The sequence below is a fragment of the Nilaparvata lugens genome, chromosome 6 (genome assembly GCF_014356525.2).
Source record: "Nilaparvata lugens isolate BPH chromosome 6, ASM1435652v1, whole genome shotgun sequence".
In the NCBI taxonomy this organism is placed as follows: Eukaryota; Metazoa; Arthropoda; class Insecta; order Hemiptera; family Delphacidae; genus Nilaparvata; species Nilaparvata lugens.
In genome coordinates, this window is record NC_052509.1 from 16850960 (window position 1) to 16872318 (window position 21359).

General features: G+C 34.6%; 2 protein-coding genes across 2 annotated transcripts; one reads left to right on the top strand and one right to left on the bottom strand.

Annotated features, from left to right (window-relative positions):
* Positions 1–72: 72 nt before the first annotated feature.
* LOC111052125 (MIP18 family protein galla-2) lies at positions 73–3357 on the bottom strand. The gene is made up of 3 exons (XM_022338753.2): positions 2755–3357; positions 2478–2557; positions 73–925 (listed from the first exon to the last, which is right to left on the bottom strand). The coding sequence occupies exons 1-3, from the start codon at positions 2876–2878 to the stop codon at positions 662–664; spliced, it is 468 nt and encodes a 155-aa protein (XP_022194445.1). The 5' UTR covers positions 2879–3357; the 3' UTR covers positions 73–661.
* Positions 3202–20691, top strand: LOC111052126 (gamma-soluble NSF attachment protein). The gene is made up of 8 exons (XM_039430275.1): positions 3202–3335; positions 4290–4357; positions 6668–6752; positions 7133–7150; positions 7800–8007; positions 9916–9986; positions 11408–11585; positions 20425–20691. Exons 1-8 carry the CDS (start codon positions 3277–3279, stop codon positions 20674–20676), a joined length of 939 nt encoding a protein of 312 aa, XP_039286209.1. The 5' UTR covers positions 3202–3276; the 3' UTR covers positions 20677–20691.
* Positions 20692–21359: the final 668 nt, after the last annotated feature.

The window sequence follows — 21359 nt, forward strand, 5'->3', positions numbered from 1 at the left end:
TTAGTTATCCTTACTTGGAATGAGTTCGGCTTGAATATTGAGTCATGTAAATGCAGAAGAGAAAACAACAGATCTATTCAACGTAAATATTTATTTATTCTTCAAAACAAATATTTGGTAATACATGAGTTCTATATTTCATCAAATTAATCAAAGAAATTGGACTGTATTCTATCACTTATGATGAGTAGGTACTTTGATTGCTGTAGATAGTTAAGTAAGGAGATAAAGGTGGGCTGCTCTTGAAGCAATTAAACACGTTCATTCATAGCGTTGATAGACTAGGGTCATTCATCTTATAACCCGTTGAACAATGTACAAGAAGTAGATAGGTGTTTACTAGAGTGAAGCTACGTTTAGAATTGAATAAAAGTATGAAGAATATTTGAACGTCCTCATAAAAGTCAATATGAGAATAATTTATGAATGATTTATTCATTTCGGCCATTATCATTATTTTTCTCTTAACTGAACATTATACATTTATATATTATACCATCAATTCTAAACAAATTCTTGAAGCTATACACAGCTCTAGTACAGAATAGGTACATATTTATAATGTTTACCAGGAAAGGACATGTATTATCTTGTAAGGAACTAGATTTTCTCTTCCTTTTAGTCCTAGATAAAAACAGATTTTAACCAATTTATCCAAGCTCTACACACTGATACATTGGTTAATGACGCCGATAAGGTTTTTATTTTCCAAGGCAGCCGCAACACGCTCCTTGTCAGCCAGCTGCTTGTTGACTGCGGCTTCTGATTGGTGCGTTCCGGGGGTGATCTCCACACTGACCTTGAAACGTGCCGGCAGTGAACGGAGCAGTTTCACCCTGATGGAAAGACCTATCAGGGTCGCCATACTGCAGTGTGGGATTGTTGGCGTGAAGTGGATGTTCACCTCGTTGTTTTCATTGTTCACCTGTGGAAAAAATAATTTACAAACAGATTCAATTGTGATTTTTATGATGTGTCGCCAAGTACATGTGGGATGATACAATTATTAAGCTTCCTTGAAAATGATAACCTTCTATTAGCAAAATTATATGGGTAAGGTTCGAGATTTGGCTCACACTATATACGAAACACAAACTGTACACTACGTAAATACGTACACTGTCACGAAGGATTCAAGTATAAGTATAGTAGAATGATTTCACAATATGAAATCACAATGATTGAAGATAGAATAGATACAGGAGAGAACCTTTTAACAAAATTCTTGGATTTAATAAAAGTCCTTGCTACATTTTCATATGACATTTTACTATGGATCAAAACGTAGTGGAAGGTAATGTGTATCGCAGAAGGTATAGCTGAGACTGTTTAAATAATGCATGTATTTTCATCTACTCTACCTTCGCCGCTTTAATACGTTCGTTCTGAAACATTTGCATACATACATTATTTTCAACACTCTCAACTACCTTCTTTACTATCGCCTCTGATACACTCTTCGTTCATTGTTCCACTATGTTTTGACCTTAATCAGGCTTAATAACTTGGGTATATTAGCAAGTGAGGAGGATTATGGGATGTTTCCAACATTTGAAATAATTCATGTAAAAATTAATAATTTTAAATAATTCCACTTGAAACATTTGTTTTAGATTAAGCTCAAGACGAACACGTTTACAAAATCACTTGAACTTTGATAAAAACATGTTTCAATGTTATATAGCGTGTCGAACGATTGGTATTTTCATTCGTTGGAACAGAAGTCTCGAACTCAAGCCTCAAGTACATTTCCAAATTTGAAATGTATTGTATGGCCTGAGGAATTGCCACATTTAAGTCATTTGTATCACCAAGACAGGTCCATCTTTTACATTCATGCACAATGTGCAATCCTTTATAAGAAACCCCACAATTAAATTTTGTCCTAGAAGCCCCAGATGCTCTGCATCTACCAGGCATATTGCGGATGCGGCTTAATATCACCCAGGTCTGTTGGATGAGATTAAAACCTAGTAGTATGCACTGTTTGAGGCATTTAAAATTTCTGGTGATGCGCGAGGTTCCTTCTGTCTAGGTCTGGAATATATTTGTGTATGCTGCTTAGAAGATATCATGTTGTATAGTTAGAATAGGGTCTGATATCTGCGCAGAGAGGGTGATGGTGTGCCATACTTCACAGGGAACCAGTTTCATTTACTGGTGTAAATTTGTGCTCTAGCGACAATTCAAATTATATTTTTAGTAGCACATCCAACAGCTATTTTCAATCAATTAATGAATTTTATGAATAAATGGAATGAGAATACAAATTGATTGGTGAATAAGTTACGGGAGTAAGCAGTAAGATTGAGAGTTACTATTATCTTTGAAAGTACATCAAACCAATGTTTATCAAATTACATTTTATAATAATTGATCAAAACAAATTAAAAATATATTTAATAGGCCTAAATGCTGTTAAAACTGTAGAATGAATTAAATATAAACGTTTTATTAACTTTAAATCAAAATCTTACCTCTACTAGTTTCTGTTCAACAACATGCAATTCTTCAAGTGTTAGAGGGTGTTCAGGATCGTTTATACTTCTTATCAAATCTGAAATTAAGTGATAAGGTTTCAATATACCATATAAGTAAGACCAGCTATAAGTCTGTTTTAATATAGGCCTATATACTAAATTGACATTTTAGGTTAAAACGTAAAATTCTACGTTCAAATGCAAAATTCATACTGGATCATTAAACTCAAAAATATAATTATTAATTCTAAAAATACATTATAAAAAAGGATACCAAATATTTCTCTAGAATCAAATTCATCGACTATATTATCATCTTCTTCTTCAGGAGTAATATCTCTTTCAAAGCATTTTTGGAACAGTTCCGGGTTCACATTCTCTAGACGATCTGCACACATCCTTTATGTATTTGATAAAAACTATAATCAAAAAATACTTAGATTGATTTAATTAAAAATTATACAGTGATTACTGGTTTTTCAAAATGTCAACCTGTCGCTCAACGATGTTTTTAGGTTATGTTTTGTCAGTATCATCTGAAAAATAAATTAAAACTCCCAATACAGAAGGCTTTGTATATCAGCTGTTTTGAATTCGGTGTAGAAATTTAGCTCGCACTGAAATTGACAGACGACAGAAGCACAGAAGTACGGTACGGAAGGAGAAGGACTAGCTCAGGAAAGAGAAACAATTTCTGATTGGAGGATTTTGCAATTGATCTCTAGTTAAATGGACAGAACAAATTTTAGCGTGGGTGATTATTAATAAATTGTGTCCAGGATTTGCAATTGTCACCATGTCCGAAAATAAGAAGATTGAAGAAGGTCTAGAATATATTCGAGCTGCAGAGAAAAGGTAGCCTATTTACATTGATGTCACTATTTTTATAGATTGCGTGGACAAATGTCACTCTGGCCCAGTATGATTCACTCCATAAACGTTTGTTTATAGTTTTTATCATCTTTATCCAACCTTAATTTTTTGATGATTGATGACTTTGTTAATATTTTAATTCACCCGTAGAACATTAGATTATTTAGAAACATTTATTTCATTTGTATATAGGAACAGTAGGCGTTTTGATACGGTACCTAGATTATTATCATTGGTTTACTGATGTTTATACTCTACGGACTTCTTCAGAGGTCAACTAATCTCATCATTACAAAAACATAAACTGTAAATAATTATAAGGTAAAAAACAGGTCTCAGCTTGAGTTACATGCTGTTCATAAATTTTCAAAATGTAAGGTAATGATGAAATTCATAAAGCAATGTCAACACTTGATAAATCTGTCAAATGTGGTGGACTTCTTATGCTTCATAAGAGTACTATATTATATGCTGCAGTATTAAATGGTTTATCTTATTTTAATAATCAGATGTCAGTATTTCTGTATAATACCATAGAGAAACAATAGCGTAAGTTTTGTTTCTCTATGATAATACAGCCTTTATTATCACTCTTGCTAGGCGATGTATATGAAACATCAAAAATTTACTGGTTATGCATATTCATATAAAATGTTTGATACTTACCTATACGTGCTAGGCCTACTTGTTGTCGTGGTCCTTGACTGGGTAGATCCAGATAGACTGCGTCAGTGACAATTTCATTTTGGTCGTTGCCTGCTAGGACCGCTGGCGGGAAAAAGCGGCTCATCCTTCAGCTCTGACAGAGCATAAATGGGTCGCTCCAACAGTTTCCTCCTTATCAATGACCTGAAGCTGGTGATACTTTCATTATTGCCATAGAGCCATACCGGATCGCATATTAGTTCCTCTAATCAAATTACTCTTTGTTTACAGCTTGAAAACTTCATTTCTGAAATGGAGACCTGACTATGAAATGGCTGCTGATGAATATTCCAAAGCAGGTATTTATTTCTATGATCGTTTATATTGTTTGTATTGATAGTTTTAATAATTCATTTGCCAAAGATCAATTATTTAGAGAAAATTGAGCTGCATTGTCAATTACATATTTAAGTAATTAATTCAATGATAATAATAATATTAATAAATTGCTTTTGTTAATGGCGTGGACATACCGCCACAGAATAGGTACAGAATGGAAACTGTCAATAAAACGCCTATCTAACCAATGCTTTTTATATGACGCAAATACTAGACACGTCACGTGACCTTGGGAAGTTCCAATCCTGGTCTTCTGATTGGCTCGTGGCAGTGAACGAGATCAATTGATCAGGATCATTAAAGTGATCTGAACCTAACATCAATACTATTACAATGCGGCGCTTCCTAAGAAGATGGCGGATTTTTGCGAAAGGGTACTAGCCAAGTTTCCATACTGTATGTATACTGTGATACCGCACAGTAATGTACACAAGTGAAGAAGTTGAAGAATAATCTGCTATAAGGCATGTTAACAAGTAACAGAACTTAAAGTTACAAGTTAAACACAATATTGTAAAACACACAAAGAAATGAAAAAACTTAGATGAAACATAGCAAAAGCACCAAGCAGCACAAGAAGCAAGGCTAAGGTAGGAAATATCTACTCACAGTCTGTGGATCACAATAAAAAACGTACTAAGAGAATAAAAGAGAATCCCCTGAATGAAAGCCCTCCGTCTCCTCTTCAAACCCCTCTCCGGCAGACTCCTGACTGAAACTGGCAGCTTGTCCACATATCTGGCTGTCTGGTAGATGAGGCTGCTCTGGTTGCTCCCCAATCTACAGTATGGGAGGTCCAGTCTCAGCCCATTTCTGGTGCCATTACCAGATGTAATCTGTTATTGATGACATCACCCCTGATAGGCATAGTATGGACATTGCGGAAGGCTTATATAGCTGACCTGTAATTTAAGAGATTAAACATAGTGAGAATCGTCTCATTCACAGAGAGAATCCTTCAATGACCCAAAATGTTTGCGCCGCAAAGAATGCGGATTGCCCTTTTCTGCACCAGCCGTTTTTCCTTTACCTTCGAGGCACCACCCCACAAAGTGGTATCATCACATTTCAGAAAACTTTGGTATCTTCTCAGACTCCTGAGCAAGAAGAGCACCCTGTTTTATTTGCCGCAGACTACCTGTATCTGCTTGCTCCAGGACAGCTTATAATTCAGAGTGAAGAGCTTTACTAAGAGAGTCATAGAGCACACCATTCCTGAGGTCAAGCACCATTTTCTGGGTCTTCTCACAATTGAGAAGAAATAGGTTTGCTCGAAACCAGTCCGCCACAGTGCTCTCAGAAGCGCACATCCTTTCACGCAGGTCAGCCATGTCCCTCCTGATATCCAGCATTGAGGTGTCGGTATAACAGGTGTTGAGATATCGGCATAACACACCACTGTCCTGTCTCTGAATAGGGCATCATGAATAATCATGATCTATAACAGGAGCAGGAGAGGACCCAGTACAGAGCCCTGGGGAATCCCACAGCTCACTGATCTCCAGGACCTCACACCATTCGCCAGCATCATCTGCTCACATTCAGCCAGGTAGGAGTGTAGAAGCACAAAAGGACCGTCACCAATATCATAGGAAGAGAGTTTAGCCAATAAAATGTCATGACCCAGGGTGTCAAATGCCTTGCTAAGGTCACACAGTGTAAGCCCAGCAAGGCATCCCTTCTCAGGATTCCCATGAACTCTGAGAATTATACATTCAACAGCCTCTATTCTTTTGACTTCCACTTTCTGAAGCCAAACTGTGTGTCTGCAAACAGGCACCTCTGCATCTCTCATAATTCGTACAGCTGCTCAGTAATCACCATTCTAAATATCTTGGACAATATTGGCAAGAGATATAGGCTTATAATTATTAGGGTTAACCGTATGATGTAGAATAACCATTTGGGTTGCGTGGTTGATAAAGGTTTAGATTACGGATAGAGAACCCATTAGTGTCCATGCTTTCTCGATGGTGAAGGCTTCACAACTTTGTTTTGGAACTTTCTGAGGCAGCGATTGCTACTGTATCACTGTGCACTGTATTGGTTGGCCTATCCATTTCTGAAGACTTTTTAAATTCGTGATTGTAAATCTCAAATCATAGAAATAAGCCATGTCTTTTTAGAAAATAGTATATTCAGTTCATATTTGGATATGTAATAACCAATACCATTTTAAATCTCCATGACTAAGCGTAAATAGAAGTCATTCACACCTATGTGTGATAGTTGGTTTTGTATTGTGTCTAATTTTCTCCAATTGTTTTCAGCCACTTGTTTCAAGAATGCGAAATCATTTGAACAATGCAAGGAATGCCTGATGAAGGCAGCTGAGTGCCATAAACAGAATAGATCGTATCCTTTTATATTCTAAATTGAAATATTCAATTGGTTTGACAATTTTAATCTATTTCTATGTAAATTACTCACTGAATATTCGAAGATATATTAACTCATATTATACTTTTAAACCATGGTTTGGAAATATTATCAGATGAAGTAATCCATAAGATGACGTAACACATTTATTTATTGGATAAAGCAAATACAATATTTAGAAGAGAAAACCAGGTATTGAGGATTTACTTATTCAAGTTCAGACTAGAGTGTAATTTAGTCGTTTTCTCTTTGATTCTATGTCTCATTTTTGGTAAGATGTGGTTTGAAAATAGTTCATTTACAATAATTCAGTTATCTTTTAGAAAAAAAATCATTTTCCTTAACAAGGAGTTCAGATTGTTCCATGCTGCTAAGTAAGTAAATTTCATCAAATTTTATAAATACTCTTCTTTTCTCTCAAATTCACTGAAGTAAAGTGTTACAGAAGATTGTATTAAGAAGGGATTCTAAGTACCTAGTAATCAATACCCTATTAAAAAATTTCAGCAAATCAATTCAAATTAAAATATACTGTATATATAAAATTTCAGCTATTCTATTAAATGCTTATTTGTATTATTTTAGAGCTGATATGATTATGAAATTATCAATATTATCATATAATTGAATACAGCAATAAGATAATTATCATACAATTTATCTTTTGAATTATTAATATTGATTTATAAATCAATATTGAATTGCACATTGGTTAACGATATGTTGGTAAGGTCAATAGAACAAGCAGTGCTGTTGTGCTAGGAGATTATCAATTGGTAAATAATTAATCATTTTTACTACTACCGTAGACATAGAATTACTACTACCGTTTACGACAAGACCGGTTTCGGGTATTCAAACCGGTCGTGTCATAAAATGAAATAAAAAGGCTACTAGTAATTCTATTTGGGTAATAAAACAATACAAAGTACCCCAATAGAAGTAAATGAGAAATAATAATTTATTCGAATGTCGACTTGATGAATTGAATATCGTATTAGACATTGGTGAATTGTGTGTTAGGTCATTAGAGCAAGCGGTGCTGGTGTGCAAGGAGCTAGGCGATGTGCGAGAGGTGGCCAACCTGGCCGAACGCAGCTGTAACCTGTACCAGCAGCATGGTTCGCCCGACTCGGGCTCGGCTGCACTCGACAAGGCCGCCAAGATACTCGAGGCAAACCACCCCGAAGATGCGCTAAGGCTCTACCAGCGCGCCGCCGAAGTCTCAGTTGTCAGTATACTTGCTATCTTCTTCTAGCAAAGAAAATGTAAAAAATAAAAAATTAATTTTACTGTTAATTTATAATAATACCATTCAATTAATTGTTACAGTTTAATTAACATTACCCGGCATACAAATGATATTTTAATCCCGCAAATAAGACTTTCCAAAACAAGGGTCAGCCACCTATTTCAGGAAATTAAAATTTACAACAGTCTTTCCTTAGCTGTTAAAGAGCTGCCAATAATTGAGTTCAAGAAATCTGTGAAGAGTAAGTTGGTAGAGAAAGCATATTATTCACTGAATAGGTAAGTACTTTGAATGTCCCATATAAAGGCTGCTAATCCTGTTGTATATTAATCCTGTTTTATCTGTATTGTGTTTTGTATGTTGAATTTTGTAAGTTGTATTATCCATGTTATTGCTGCTATTTACGTAACTTGTGCATACCTTACTCAGTATTGTTGCTCTGTAGATTGTGTTATGTGTCATATTATGGTGTATATTGTATTTTTATTGTATGGCGAGCTTATACATTGAAACGTTAAGGCAAAAATACTGAATCTGAACAATTAATATGATTCAATTAACAACTAATACAGTTAGTACAGTTCCTATACTATTAAACGAGCAATTTCTGCTTATATGTTTGTATTTTACCGGATCTCGAAAACGGCTCTAACGATTCTCACGAAATTCAGAACATAGTAGGTTTATAATATAAAAAATCGATTGCACTAGGTCTCATTCCTGGAAAAACTCGCTGAAGGACATTAACAGGATAATTATTATTCATCCTTGGAAAAACAGCTGATAATAATTATTTCGTCGTCTGTTGATGATGGAAGTGAGTGAACGAGATATGTGTATGGGACTGTGTCAAAATTATGACTCAGCTGTTGAACTTTTGTAATCATTCAATCAGGTACTTAGTGTCGGTTGCAAAAAAGCCGGGCTATTTTCAATCCTGATTAACTCCAGTTGATCCATCTTTTTGAAATGATCTTTTCTGATTTGGTTCACGTGAAATTAATCAGAATTAAAATGTAACCGGCTTTTGTGCAACCGGGTTTTTGTGAGGGAAATTTTTGCATTCCTCTGGCAATTAATCTCAATTTACTGTGATTAGATAGAACATTTCTGTATGAACTATGAATGTTATTATAATTTCTTCTTTTGTAATAATTTGTTTATGCTTTTGTACTCCAGAGCGAAGCTCGGTCCCCGATATTAACAACTAATACAGTTTAATTTACAAGGACTAGCAGTGCATTTTTCATAACGAAGTTCAACTTTTTAATTTTGAAGTTTTAAAAAATATAGCCCACCGCTAGTCATTGTTCAGTGTAATGTAATTTGAAATAGTTGATTGAATGAAGCGAACAAATACTAAATTCACAGGCTATCGTCCAAATCCTTCTATTTTCTCTGATTTTGTCGAAAGAATTGTACAAGTAATGAAGTGAAATCCGAAATCGTATTCAGGCAAATTGCAAGTGGATGATCGATTTGAACTTTGAAATTTGAAAATTGAAATTGTTTGAAAAAGGAAGAAAACCGCTTTTGCGTTGGACAATGTTTGGCAGAAAATACTAATATTGGATATTAATAATCGCAGTTCGTTATAGTGTCCAAAATTGTTGAATTACCTTATTTCTGTGCTAATATATGCTGCTTTTGCTACAACAGTTTTTTTTAGTAATCTTATCTTTAATTACTATCAACTTTTCACTAATATTTTATTACTTGGCTAGCATTATTGTGTATTATTTCCTCTTCAATTGTGAGAATTTAGTCTTTGTGAGTAATAAATTGTTTTGTTTTATCGGGTTGGTTTCTACGATGAGATTTTCTCGTTGTGAAATTTTATTTTAATACCTTATTAGATTTGATTAGTAGAATATCTTTATTTTTCAGATTGAGGACAGTGCAAGGCAGGCTGCAGAATACGTCAGTAAAACTGCACGCATTCTGGTGCGATTGGGAATGTAAGTGAAAACATTAAACTTCCATAATCCATTTACTATCATTTTAGACTAAATTGTGGAACAATATTGTATTCTGGAAACGCATAATTCGACTTCACCCACGATTTATACTTCCTTTTATTCAATAAGTACCGTAGTCCAAATCCAGGTTCATAATTAATGACGAGGTTGAACGCATACAGTATGTATGAACGCGGTTCAACACGATCCTTTGAGTCGCTTGCTTTGATCGAATTTGCCGTCTTATTTAGTACTTCAACTAGCATTTTAGTTTTTAGTTGAAGCAGTTCTACCAACAAATAAGAGATGGTTTTATCAGAGAGAAGATAGCATAAGAAGATATCCCACGCTATTATGCGTTTATGTTCCAAATCTGACTGCCGATAGTCATATATTAATTCTTTTTCGTGAAGCTGTGTGACACTGTTAATCTCTCATACTGTGCTGTTCATACACTTTCACCCGGCAAAAACAGTAATAATAGACAGTAATCGGCTTGAGTTAACAAAAAATCGGCTTGAAATTTGGAATATGAACTACCTATACCATGGTATATCTTCTCATGCTATCTTTTCTCTATGGTTTTATCAAATATTTCCACTTATTTACCTCTTATTATCTTATTGGCATGCCGTATTATAAAATACAAATGAAAACTGTGCATTCAGGGCCAAAACAAGTATTCCATAACTGAAAAGCATTCAATCTGCACTTTGTATTTGGGATCGAGAACTCATTATAATTGTGTCCTAGCGATGCAGTTTGAAGTTTTAATCTTTTTTGAAGTCTTTAATATTCGATGATTTATTGAATGAATTTATTTATTTGTCAAAACAAAATAGCTTTACAAATAGTAAATACAAGCTATTGCACTAAAGTACATACATACAAATTCAGGATCTGTTAATTTATTTAATTAGAAATAATCACGAAATGATATCCTTATTCATAATATAATAATATTAAAGATAATAATTATTAAATAAAGTTGATTATCCTACTAACAGTAACTATAATTATTATGCTCCTATAAGTACAGTAGGTGAGGCAAAAGGAAGATTCCTTGTGCGCCAGTGTGAGTCGTAAAATAAGCTTAACCAGAGTAAGATAATAACTTAGAGTATTGAATGAAAAAGACAATTTCTATCTATCTATTCTATTTTTGACAATTTCTCAGTCTTTTTCATTCAATATGAATAATTACCACAATATCAACTTCTCAACTACACAAAAAGTGTAACTTAGAGTAATTTTTAGCGTATGCAGTGCTCAACATGAAATTTATAATATGAAATTGATTATTATATAAAAGTCAATGATTTGAAATAATTAAATAATAAATTTAAGTTTTGTTACAGCGAAGCAGTTTTCAGTTGTAATCTTATTTGTTTTAATATTATTAGATGATGTGGTATGTTTAGGTACGACAAGGCAGCGGATGCGATCAAGCGTGAGATCGGCTTCCACCAGCAGTCGGAGCACCTGCCGGCGATTGGCCGTCTGGCCGTGGCTCTGGTGCTGGTGCAGCTGGCCCGAGGCGACACTGTGGCCGCCGAGAAGGCGTTCAAGGAGTGGGGCAACTGCTGCGATGCGCCCGAGGTCAGTACCTCTATTGTCACTTGGCACCATCCACGCTAAACCACGTTTACTTGTAGATATGGTTGCATTTTTCCCCAAAATCGAATCATTTATTTGCCATACAATAAATACATATTCAAAACAAATAAAAGAAAATACATAATTTTATAATCAAAAGTATAAAATAATAAAATAAAATGTAAGCATAAATAATACCAAAATCATAATTAGATACTTTTCATGTGTAATTTGGCATCACCAGTAAAAGGAATTAAGCCTTGCCCGCTGGTGAGAGCTGCAATCAGTTAGTTATTCTTGAATAAATTTGTTACATTGGTTGTTTCCTAGTTTTATACAATAATAGAGAAAAAAATAATCCACGCTTTAAAATATGTTTTAAAAAATTAGATAATGCTTTCAATTGAAAAGAAATAGTTTTCTATTATCCAATTTTTTAGTATTTTGTAATTAATTCTTGCTTCCAGATCAAAAGGCAATTCATTTATGAATCTTGTACATATATAAATGAGCTGTCTTCTAACTACTGTTAGTTTAGTTTTATAAATTTTGTATTTGGTCTAAAATAATATTGAACTATATCATTCAATAAAATTTGTTTTTATACTTAATCATATATTTTACTAAATTTTTCAAGTACAATTGTCTCACAGTCATCACATTAAATTCTTCAAATAGCAGATTAGTTGGATGCAATCGAAGTTTATTCAATATTGTTTTAATAATACACTTTTGAGTGATAAATACGTTATTTTAATTACTATCGAAAGCCCCACCCCAGTAATACGATATTTATCATAATATGCTTCATTCGGGGTATAAAGCAAACAGCTTCATTGATGAAATAGCTTGCTGTAAGTCAAAAGGCCATGATAAAGGCCGGTTTAGTACTGGCTAGAACATATTTTTCTCATCGTCTTTTTCTTCTATTCATCGTTCTTACCATGTAAAAGATTTTCTCTTATGCATTCAAGAACAACATTTTATTCAACAATGCCTACATCATCCTTACCCTACTAGTTGCTCCCTACTACACCACTTAGGACGCAATTCACGCGGTGCGTGTGACAGGAACGTTACATATTTTATTCACGGAATCTTATGAAATGCGCCTCCTGATATCAGTCAACCTGGGAACTGTTCCATTAAAATTTATAAGAGAGCCCTACAATTGTGATTTGCCTCACTGAAGTGTGAGTGCGGAGTTAATTATTATAACGCATCATATTTTTATTTATTTTTTTCTCAGTTTCTATTTGCTATTATTATAGCTAATATATTCTATTAGCTATTTTTATAGTTTAGTCACAGTATACATACAGTATTGAAACTCGGCTAATACTCTGGTGCAAAAACCGTCATCTTGTTAGGAAGTTCCGCATTGTAATAGTATTGATGGGAGGTTCGGATCACTTGATCACTGATCCGGATCAATTAATCTTGTTCACTGCCGCGAGCCAATCAGAAGACCAGGATTGGAACTTCCTAAGGTCAGGTGACGTGTCTAGTATTTGTGCCATGTAAAAAGCATTGGTTGGATAGGCGTTTGATTGACAGTTTCCATTGTGTATCTATTTTGTGGTTTAGTTGTAGAATTATCAAGAGTTTTATTTCCTCATATAGTATTCCATTTGTAATAAAAACACTTCACTTGAATGGGCTACTTTTTTATAAATTAATAAGAACAATATGAAAACTTTTAGTACCCTTTATTATTTAAAATATTCAACGACTAGTTTCGACTATAACTTATGTCATTATAATTATAACATAACTTATATATCCTTTATTATTCTAAATACTACAACGAATACTTAAGTTATGGTCGAAACTAGTCGTTGTAATATTTTCAATAATAAAGGGTACTAAAAGTTTTCATATTGTTCTTATTAATCCATTTGTAATATTTTTACCTTGTTTTGAAGTGTATAAATATTTTTCTCAATTAAATTCTTGTATTCTATCCGATATACAAGTGGAGCATTTTTGGTTTATCTATGCTGGAGTTTGATCTCCATCTTTTATTTATATAATTTTAATTTTTTAATAGTAATATTCGAACTCACGACTACAAACAAACCTTCAGGTTCATGTGAGCGTAGTTTCAATAATAATTGTGAACTTATTCTTATGTATATTGTATGCTTGTATTATGTTGGAAACAAATAAATTCAATTCAATTCATAGCTAATATTTATTCGTTTAAACCGAGCATCTGCATCGGGCCTTAGACACTATAGCTCACTTCAAACAGTCTGCATTCCTTTGAAAAGAAACTTCAACGCTTCACATTCAATCAATGCTGACAGTTTAAAGTGAATCTCTCTATAGCCATCTCATTATTCTTTTTTGTATTCTCATAGTTTTCCTATTGTTTCCCTTATTTCTATTCTTCTTTCAATATTTATATTATTCTCATTCTTTTCTTTGCCTTATGAATATTATTCTTAATCTCCTCTTCTTTTTATTGGTCATGTCTAAAATTTTTCCCTATCTTCTTAGATCAATCAATGCTCTTAACAATTCACGGTCATTTAATAATTTGAATTTGAATTTATTACTCTTTGCATGTACAACAATAAAGTTATTTGGCATTCGTCACATATTACAAAATGAAATTACATATTACAAAAATAAAATCACAACAAAAAGTCATTCATGTCATAAAAACACTTATCAGCCAGCCAGTCCTTCAATTTTTTCTTGAGCTGCACTCTATTGTCAATGTCCTTAAGATGGTGCGGCAGGGAGTTGATCATTTTTTGGCCCATGTGAATTGGATTTTTCTCGTAGAACGCTGTCCTATGTTGTTGTATTCGATAGGTGTTCCTTGAGCGCGTGTTATAATTGTGTAGGTCAGCACCTCTTGTCCACGTCGATGCATGCTTGAGACCAAATGCTACAGACTCCAGAATATACAGGCAAGGTAGAGTGAGCGTCCCTGTTGATCGGAATAATTCTCTACATGGAGTTCCAGGCGGTTTTTTGAGCATTATTCTAATCACTCTCTTCTGTGCTCTGAATACCCTGATAATTTCCGGTGACGTGCCCCAGAAAAGTAATCCGTAGGTAAGAAGAGGCTGAAAGTATCCATAGTATGCGGAGAAGACTATCTGCTGATGCATTGTTCTTGCTAGTGTAGCAATTGCGAATGTGGCCTTACTGAGTCGTTTAATCAATTCGTCGATGTGATCATTCCATCTCAAACCAGAATCCATTTTCAAACCCAGGAAGCTGCATACATTTGCTGGTTTGACCTGTTTTAAGTCCATATCGAAGTAGAAGGTGTCAGGAGCGTTGAAATGATTTATGGAGAAACTGAGATAGCATGTCTTTTCAATATTCACCTTGATTTTATTTGCTTCACACCAATTTCGAATGCTCTCTACCACCTTTTCTCCCCCACTCTGCATCTGCTGGATAGTATCACCTATGATGAGAAAGTTGGCATCATCGGCGAACAATACACTACTGGCTCCTGGTATATTACTAGGGAGATCGTTGATGAATAAGGAGAATAATATAGGTGCAATTATTGTTCCCTGTGGTACTCCTCTCTTCAATTTACTGCAATTGGATCTGTATTTATAATTTTCCACATTCCGGTTTTTTGCTTCAATTTCGACCACCTGTGATCTGCCTGTTATGAACGATCTCAACCAATCCAATACAGATCCTCTGAATCCATAGTGATAAATTTTTTCCATCAAGATATCGTGATCAAGACTATCGAAAGCTTTTTTCAGATCGATGAATAAACCTAAAGCCTTCTTATTGTTATCCAGGGCGTCATAAATTTTGAACAGAAAATCATTAACAGCATCAGTAGTGGATTTTCCTGGCTGAAATCCAAATTGGCATGGTGAAACGATTCTATTTGATTTCAGGTGCCTGGATATTGTTATTTCTGCTAATTTTTCAAATAACTTGGAGAAGCAGCTTGTTATTTGTATAGGACGGAAGTTATAAACATCTTCTGTTGATCCCTTTTTATGAATAGGAATCACCCTTCCAAGTTTCAGTTGATGAGGGAAGGTACCTGAGCTGAATGATATGTTTATCAACCTTGTTATTGGAGCAATGATTGGGTTAAAGCATTCCTTCATTATTCTACTTGGTATATCATCCAATCCGCTTGTCATTTTGCTCTTCAATTGTTGCACGACATCAAGTACCTCGAGTTCCGTTAATACAGGGAATCGTTCCGATACATTTCCGACATGGCACACGTTTCCTAGCTGCTCTTTAAAAGAAGAAGTTGTGTTAAATTGGGTATCGGCAGCATTTATGAAGTACTCATTACATCTTTCGGTTATATCATGAATAGAGTTCAATCTTATTCCATTTACTGCTGTTGGGTACGACTTCTTCACAGTATTGACTTCCGTTTCCATTTTAATTATTTTCCATACTGATTTGGCTTTATTCTTGGACGAGGCTAGTATCGATTCAGCATGAGCTTGTTTCGAATCATTTATCATGTGACGGATCAGCTGAGACAGGTGATCGATTCTATCTTTGAGTGCTGCATTGTTTGGAGATATTTTAGCAAAGAGTAGGAGGTCTCTTTTCTCATCATAAGCATGTTTCAGTAGAGGAGAAGCCCATTCAATTTTCTTATTGCTTGTCCTCTTTTTCTTATGAACGATTGGGAACGATTCATTGAAGGCTTCGCAGTACATATCCAAATCCATCTTGTGAGTTCTCAACATCGATTCCTATTGACCAATTTAAACTTTGTAGCTTTCTTAGGAATTTATGTTTTGCATAGTCTGAGAATATTCTTGTAGCGAATAGCCTATCACCATTATCATTTTCACCAGCCACAGTATATTTGATGATCTGAGCATAATGATCGGAAAGTCCCAGCTCAGTTACCTCCACATCCTCAGTCCATATCTCATGTGAAACAAAACAAATGTCAATCAATGTCCAATGTCGATGACGTCCCAGTAACCCTTGTGCAATCCCTGACAATGCCTGTCAAACCGTAAGTCTCAAATAATGATTCTAGTGTCTTACTTCTTGTTGATTGCTTCATGAAGTCTACATTTAGGTCTCCCAGCACCATGTATTTATCGAATTTATTGGCTAGCATTGACAAAATTGCCTCCAGATCATCTATAGAAGTATTGAAGTGACTATTAGGTGGTCTATATATGCATATTATTGCATAATTGTTGTGTTGCATGAGTGCCACTTCCAGGTTTTCATTAGTCCGTCCGAGCTGTAGTCTGCTCGCCTCTATTCCATCTCTGGCGTAAATAGCCACTCAAGAGGTTGAAATTGTGAATCTTAACTGTGTTCTCATTTTGGAGCCAGGTTTCTGTCAGGCACAAAAAGTCAACTTTGTTTTTTAATTGATTTTCCTCTATTTTTTCCAACTGTATAGCTAATTCGTCGGTCTTGTTTTTCAGGCTTCTAATGTTGTAATGAATTAAGTTGAAGTAATTGTAATTTCTCTTGCTATTATCTAGAACAGTCACGTCAATCAAATTGTCAGTGTTTCTAGTTGTCCCATTTCTAAAAAATTGTTATTTCTCCCTCAATTTCATATCCTATGACCGGAATTTCCCCTTCTTTGATAGTTTGGTTACTGATGAGAGTAAGTTCTGAAGCAGGTTCATTGATGTGATGAAGTGTTGAATTTCTTATACTATTTTCTTCTACACAATGATTCAGAAAAGATCTTGAAAATTCTTGAGGTAGCTGTTCATTTATTTCATTTGTTAGCAAGTAAGTGTTGTTGATAATTTTACTTTTTTCATCGTCATTATTCATTGTTTTGTTAGTCTTCTTCATTCTAAGCACTGTGATGGTTTCAATCAATTTTTTTCCAATATCTCTCCGCCCCGCCTTACTGAATTTCAATTTGTGTCTATTATGCCAGAATCTGGGCACTAACCACAACTCCACTAGTACAACTCTCTGCTTATATACTCTGCAAAAGGTGCGAATAGCATTATTGACTGTTTTTATTATTTTATTTTCTCTGCTGTTCTCTGGAATATCATACCTATATGGAATAGTAGTCAAGATTAGGTTTGTGTGATCGCACTGTACTACCAGCTTCATTATTGACTCAAGATATTCGGTTATTGATTCAGTGTTTGAGTTCCAATTAAAATTATCTATTCCAGCACTGAAAATTAGATAGTCTTCAGGGGTCAATCGGAGTTTATCGTGCATATTATTTTTAATGATTGATCGCGTTGGAGCACTAGAGTAAATATTGCCTGAAACTTTCATATTATAGAGACTTTCATGTAGTGTTTTTACTACTCCCTCACCTTGAGTATCGGAAAGGGAAAGAATTCTGTCAAGTATCTTTGCCGAAAATTCATCAGACTTTCCATGTGTTATAACATTATCGATTCCAATCCGCTGATCATATAAACTTTGATCAGCTAGATCAGAGAATCTTTGTTTAAGAGTGTCGTATTCAGATTTTAAATTCATATATTTTTGTCTCAATTCAAATTCTAGATTCTTCTCCATTTCATCAATTCGCCTGTAACTCTCATTGCAGTTCTCATTCAACAGTCCAATTGTACTTTCTCTTAACAAAATTGATCTCTCGTAATTATCAATGTCATTTGTACTTAAGTCTGATTCTGTCATAGCATTCGTTGAGCCAACAATCACCGGCCCCTCGTCACATACATGTACATCAGTGTTAGTGGCAATACTCCGTACTGTTTTTGAGTTAGAACTGTCCTCCTTCTCTTCAATGAGTAATGTGAGCCGTTGAATTTCCTCCACAAGTGCCGACTGATTATTAGTTAATTCGTCAATTCTCCGTACTAAATCATCCTTTGATTGTAATATTAAATCATCAGTCTGAGTCTCAATGCTAAAACTAAGTGGCTTGCAAGATCTTCGTAATAGTAAATGTGAGTCGAGTGAATTCCTATTGGTTACTCTTGAAGAAATCGGATCGATGTATTTGTTTATATTGGTCTGAGTGTTCAAAATATCAGTCGGTGTTTGATGTGGTACGTGATTCTTATGACATGCCCTTTGATGTTGTGATGGAAGCCAGACATCCCGAAGTACAACATCGCCAGCATATGTCACCGTTCACTAAAGTATGGCTCCTTCTGAAGCAGCTTTTTTTTATAAAATATACCAATATTGTTCTTAGTAGTTTTATAGGTTTGAAACGCGTTTGACATGATTTTAGTGTTAGTCTATTTATTGTGAATGAAGAGAGCTGGGCTGCAGATCCTATTTCTAGCAATCGAACGATGATAATCTCGGTGCTATCATTGCTTTGTCGATGAAACAAATAAGTGCTCAAATATAACAAATCAGGTGTTCGGAGATAAGAGATTGCACCACAATCCCCACGATCCCCATGCTTTGTCGATGAAACAAATAAGTGCTCAAATATAACAAATCAGGTGTTCGGAGATAAGAGATTGCACCACAATCCCCACGTGCAATCACGGCGCAACAGGTCTCGTCGCACGCCGAGTAGTCTATTTCACTAATAGCATGAAGAGAACTCCGATGATACTCAATAACTACTGTCAATCTCAAACAATTCAGCAACAGAGCTATTAAAGATTGGTACGTAAACAGCGGCGTTAAAGAGCATTCCTTCTATTATCACGGTTACCAATATAATGTTCCTTATTAGTGTCAATTCTGTAAGGGTAAATTTGTACTCGTTGGGTTCGCAACAAGGGGTTCAAAGTTCATTTAGCACGAAAAAGGTATTGAAACAGTCTTTCTCTACCACTGTATTGTAGGTTAGAAACATAAGTATTTACCAGAATGATTGCAGTTCCAAATATTACTCACGTTTTTTACACATTACTACAAGTCCATCACTAGCTTTCGTGGAAAAACTAACTTTTAATGATGAAGAACTACCGCGAACATTATTAAATTTAAAGAAAATCAGACGCAGCACTAAAGCAACTATTCAAGGTAGCCAGTGCTACCAACCCCATTTGTGCTACCAACATTCAATAATGAATGTTTGGTGTTTTATGGAATAGATTAGATAGAAGGTTCAGAAATAAAATATTGATAAGTCAAAATTAAAAAATTGAGATAACTTATACTGTATACAATAAACAAGGAACAATAGAACTTGGAACGTGACGAATATAAATATTATAATTATTTGTAATCTTCATGGGTTAAGATTTATCGGACTGTAATGTGAATGAGTATCTAAGCTAAGGTTATCTGCTAATGTAAAATAGTATGGTAAACTAGACATAATAATGCAAGTGCTTGGCACAAAATGTTTATCATTACATCCATTTAAGTATCAGAAATAAAATATCGATAACTCAAAATAACAAAATTGAGATAACCAATACGGTATATCATAAACAGGGAACAATAGAGCTTTAAATCTGATGAATTTCATTATAATTTTGAATCGTTATAGGATTCAAATTTATAAACCTATAGATTCAAAATTATAATAAAATTCATCAGGTTTCAAGTTCTATTTTTTCCTGTTTATGGTATACCGTATTGGTTATCTCAAGTTTTGTTATTTTGAATTATCGATATTTTATTTCTGAGACTTAAATGAATGTAATTAAAAACATATTTTGACCCAAACGCATTCATTATCATATCTAGTTTACCATAATATTTTACATTAGCAGATAACATTAGCTATTAAGATAAATCGTAACCCATAAAGATTCCAAATTATAATGAAATTCTGAATGAAAATTTCTGAGAAATAAGGTTATGTTTTCACTTGAAATTCTTTTTTTATATTTTGTCTTGTAATTTATAAATCTTTTGACCAGTAATTATTCATGAATGTCAGTTCAGTTCAGTTCAATTTGGACAAATAATTTGTTGACAGGTGCAAACGCTGGAAATGCTGCTGTCGGCTTACGACGAGGAGGACCCGGACGCGGCTCGGTCGGCGCTGAACAGTCCGTTCATCAAGCACATGGACGTGGAGTACTCGCGCCTGGCACGTGACCTGCCTCTGCCGCCTGGCAACTCCAGTCAGCCCAAGGGCCAGGTGCGCCAGAACGCCGCGCCCTCTTATGTCTCTACCCGATCACAGGTATTTCCATACTCTTATATAGGGTTCGTCACGGGAAACTGATGTTTTTCAAATGGACAACACTCTCTATTTTAAAATTTAAAAATAGTTCATTGGCAGAAGTACGTTTCTTAGAACATGCAATTTGACTAAGCTATGTACGAAAAATAATATCAAGAAAGTGTCCATTTTCACGCTTACTAATAATGTGAAGACTATCTCTGAAGTTTGCTTCCACTCTCTCCAATAGTTGACGAATGATCTGAGCGTCGTTCTGCTCTTTAGCTTGTTCCAGTTCGCCCAACGTACGATGCTTGTTTTCATACACACGAGACTTAAGAAATCCCTACAAGGAGAAATCACACATCGAATGGTCTGGAGGGCCAATGCAGATCACCAAATCTAGAGATAAAATAATTAGAATATATACCTAAATAAATAAATAGATATATAAATAAATAAATATATAAATAAATAAATAGAATATAGCTTGTCTTACACGTTCCATGTTCTTCGAATAAAATATTGAAATAAGGTAAAAACCATCAAGAACCCTCTTGTTGTGCGTAATTCACAACATGTACTTAATTTTTTCAAGCACAAAAGTGAACTTGAAAAGGAGAAGAGCACAATCTTAGTTGGTCATATTCTTCGAAATGAGGGTCTAAAAAAATAAATAATGGAGGGAATGACTGAGGAAAGGAATTCGCGAGGAAAGCCTGGACTGGAGTACATAGAACAAAAAT

Coding starts and splice junctions, on each gene's coding strand:
- LOC111052126 (XM_039430275.1), top strand. CDS start 3,277: ATGTCCGAAAATAAGAAGATTGAAGAAGGTCTAGAATATATTCGAGCT. Junction 9,987..11,407: donor ATTCTGGTGCGATTGGGAAT/GTAAGTGAAAAC, acceptor TGGTATGTTTAG/GTACGACAAGGCAGCGGATG. Junction 11,586..20,424: donor ACTGCTGCGATGCGCCCGAG/GTCAGTACCTCT, acceptor ATTTGTTGACAG/GTGCAAACGCTGGAAATGCT.
- LOC111052125 (XM_022338753.2), bottom strand. CDS start 2,878: ATGTGTGCAGATCGTCTAGAGAATGTGAACCCGGAACTGTTCCAAAAA. Junction 2,558..2,754: donor TGATTCTAGAGAAATATTTG/GTATCCTTTTTT, acceptor ACTTAATTTCAG/ATTTGATAAGAAGTATAAAC. Junction 926..2,477: donor TTGAACAGAAACTAGTAGAG/GTAAGATTTTGA, acceptor TTTTTTCCACAG/GTGAACAATGAAAACAACGA.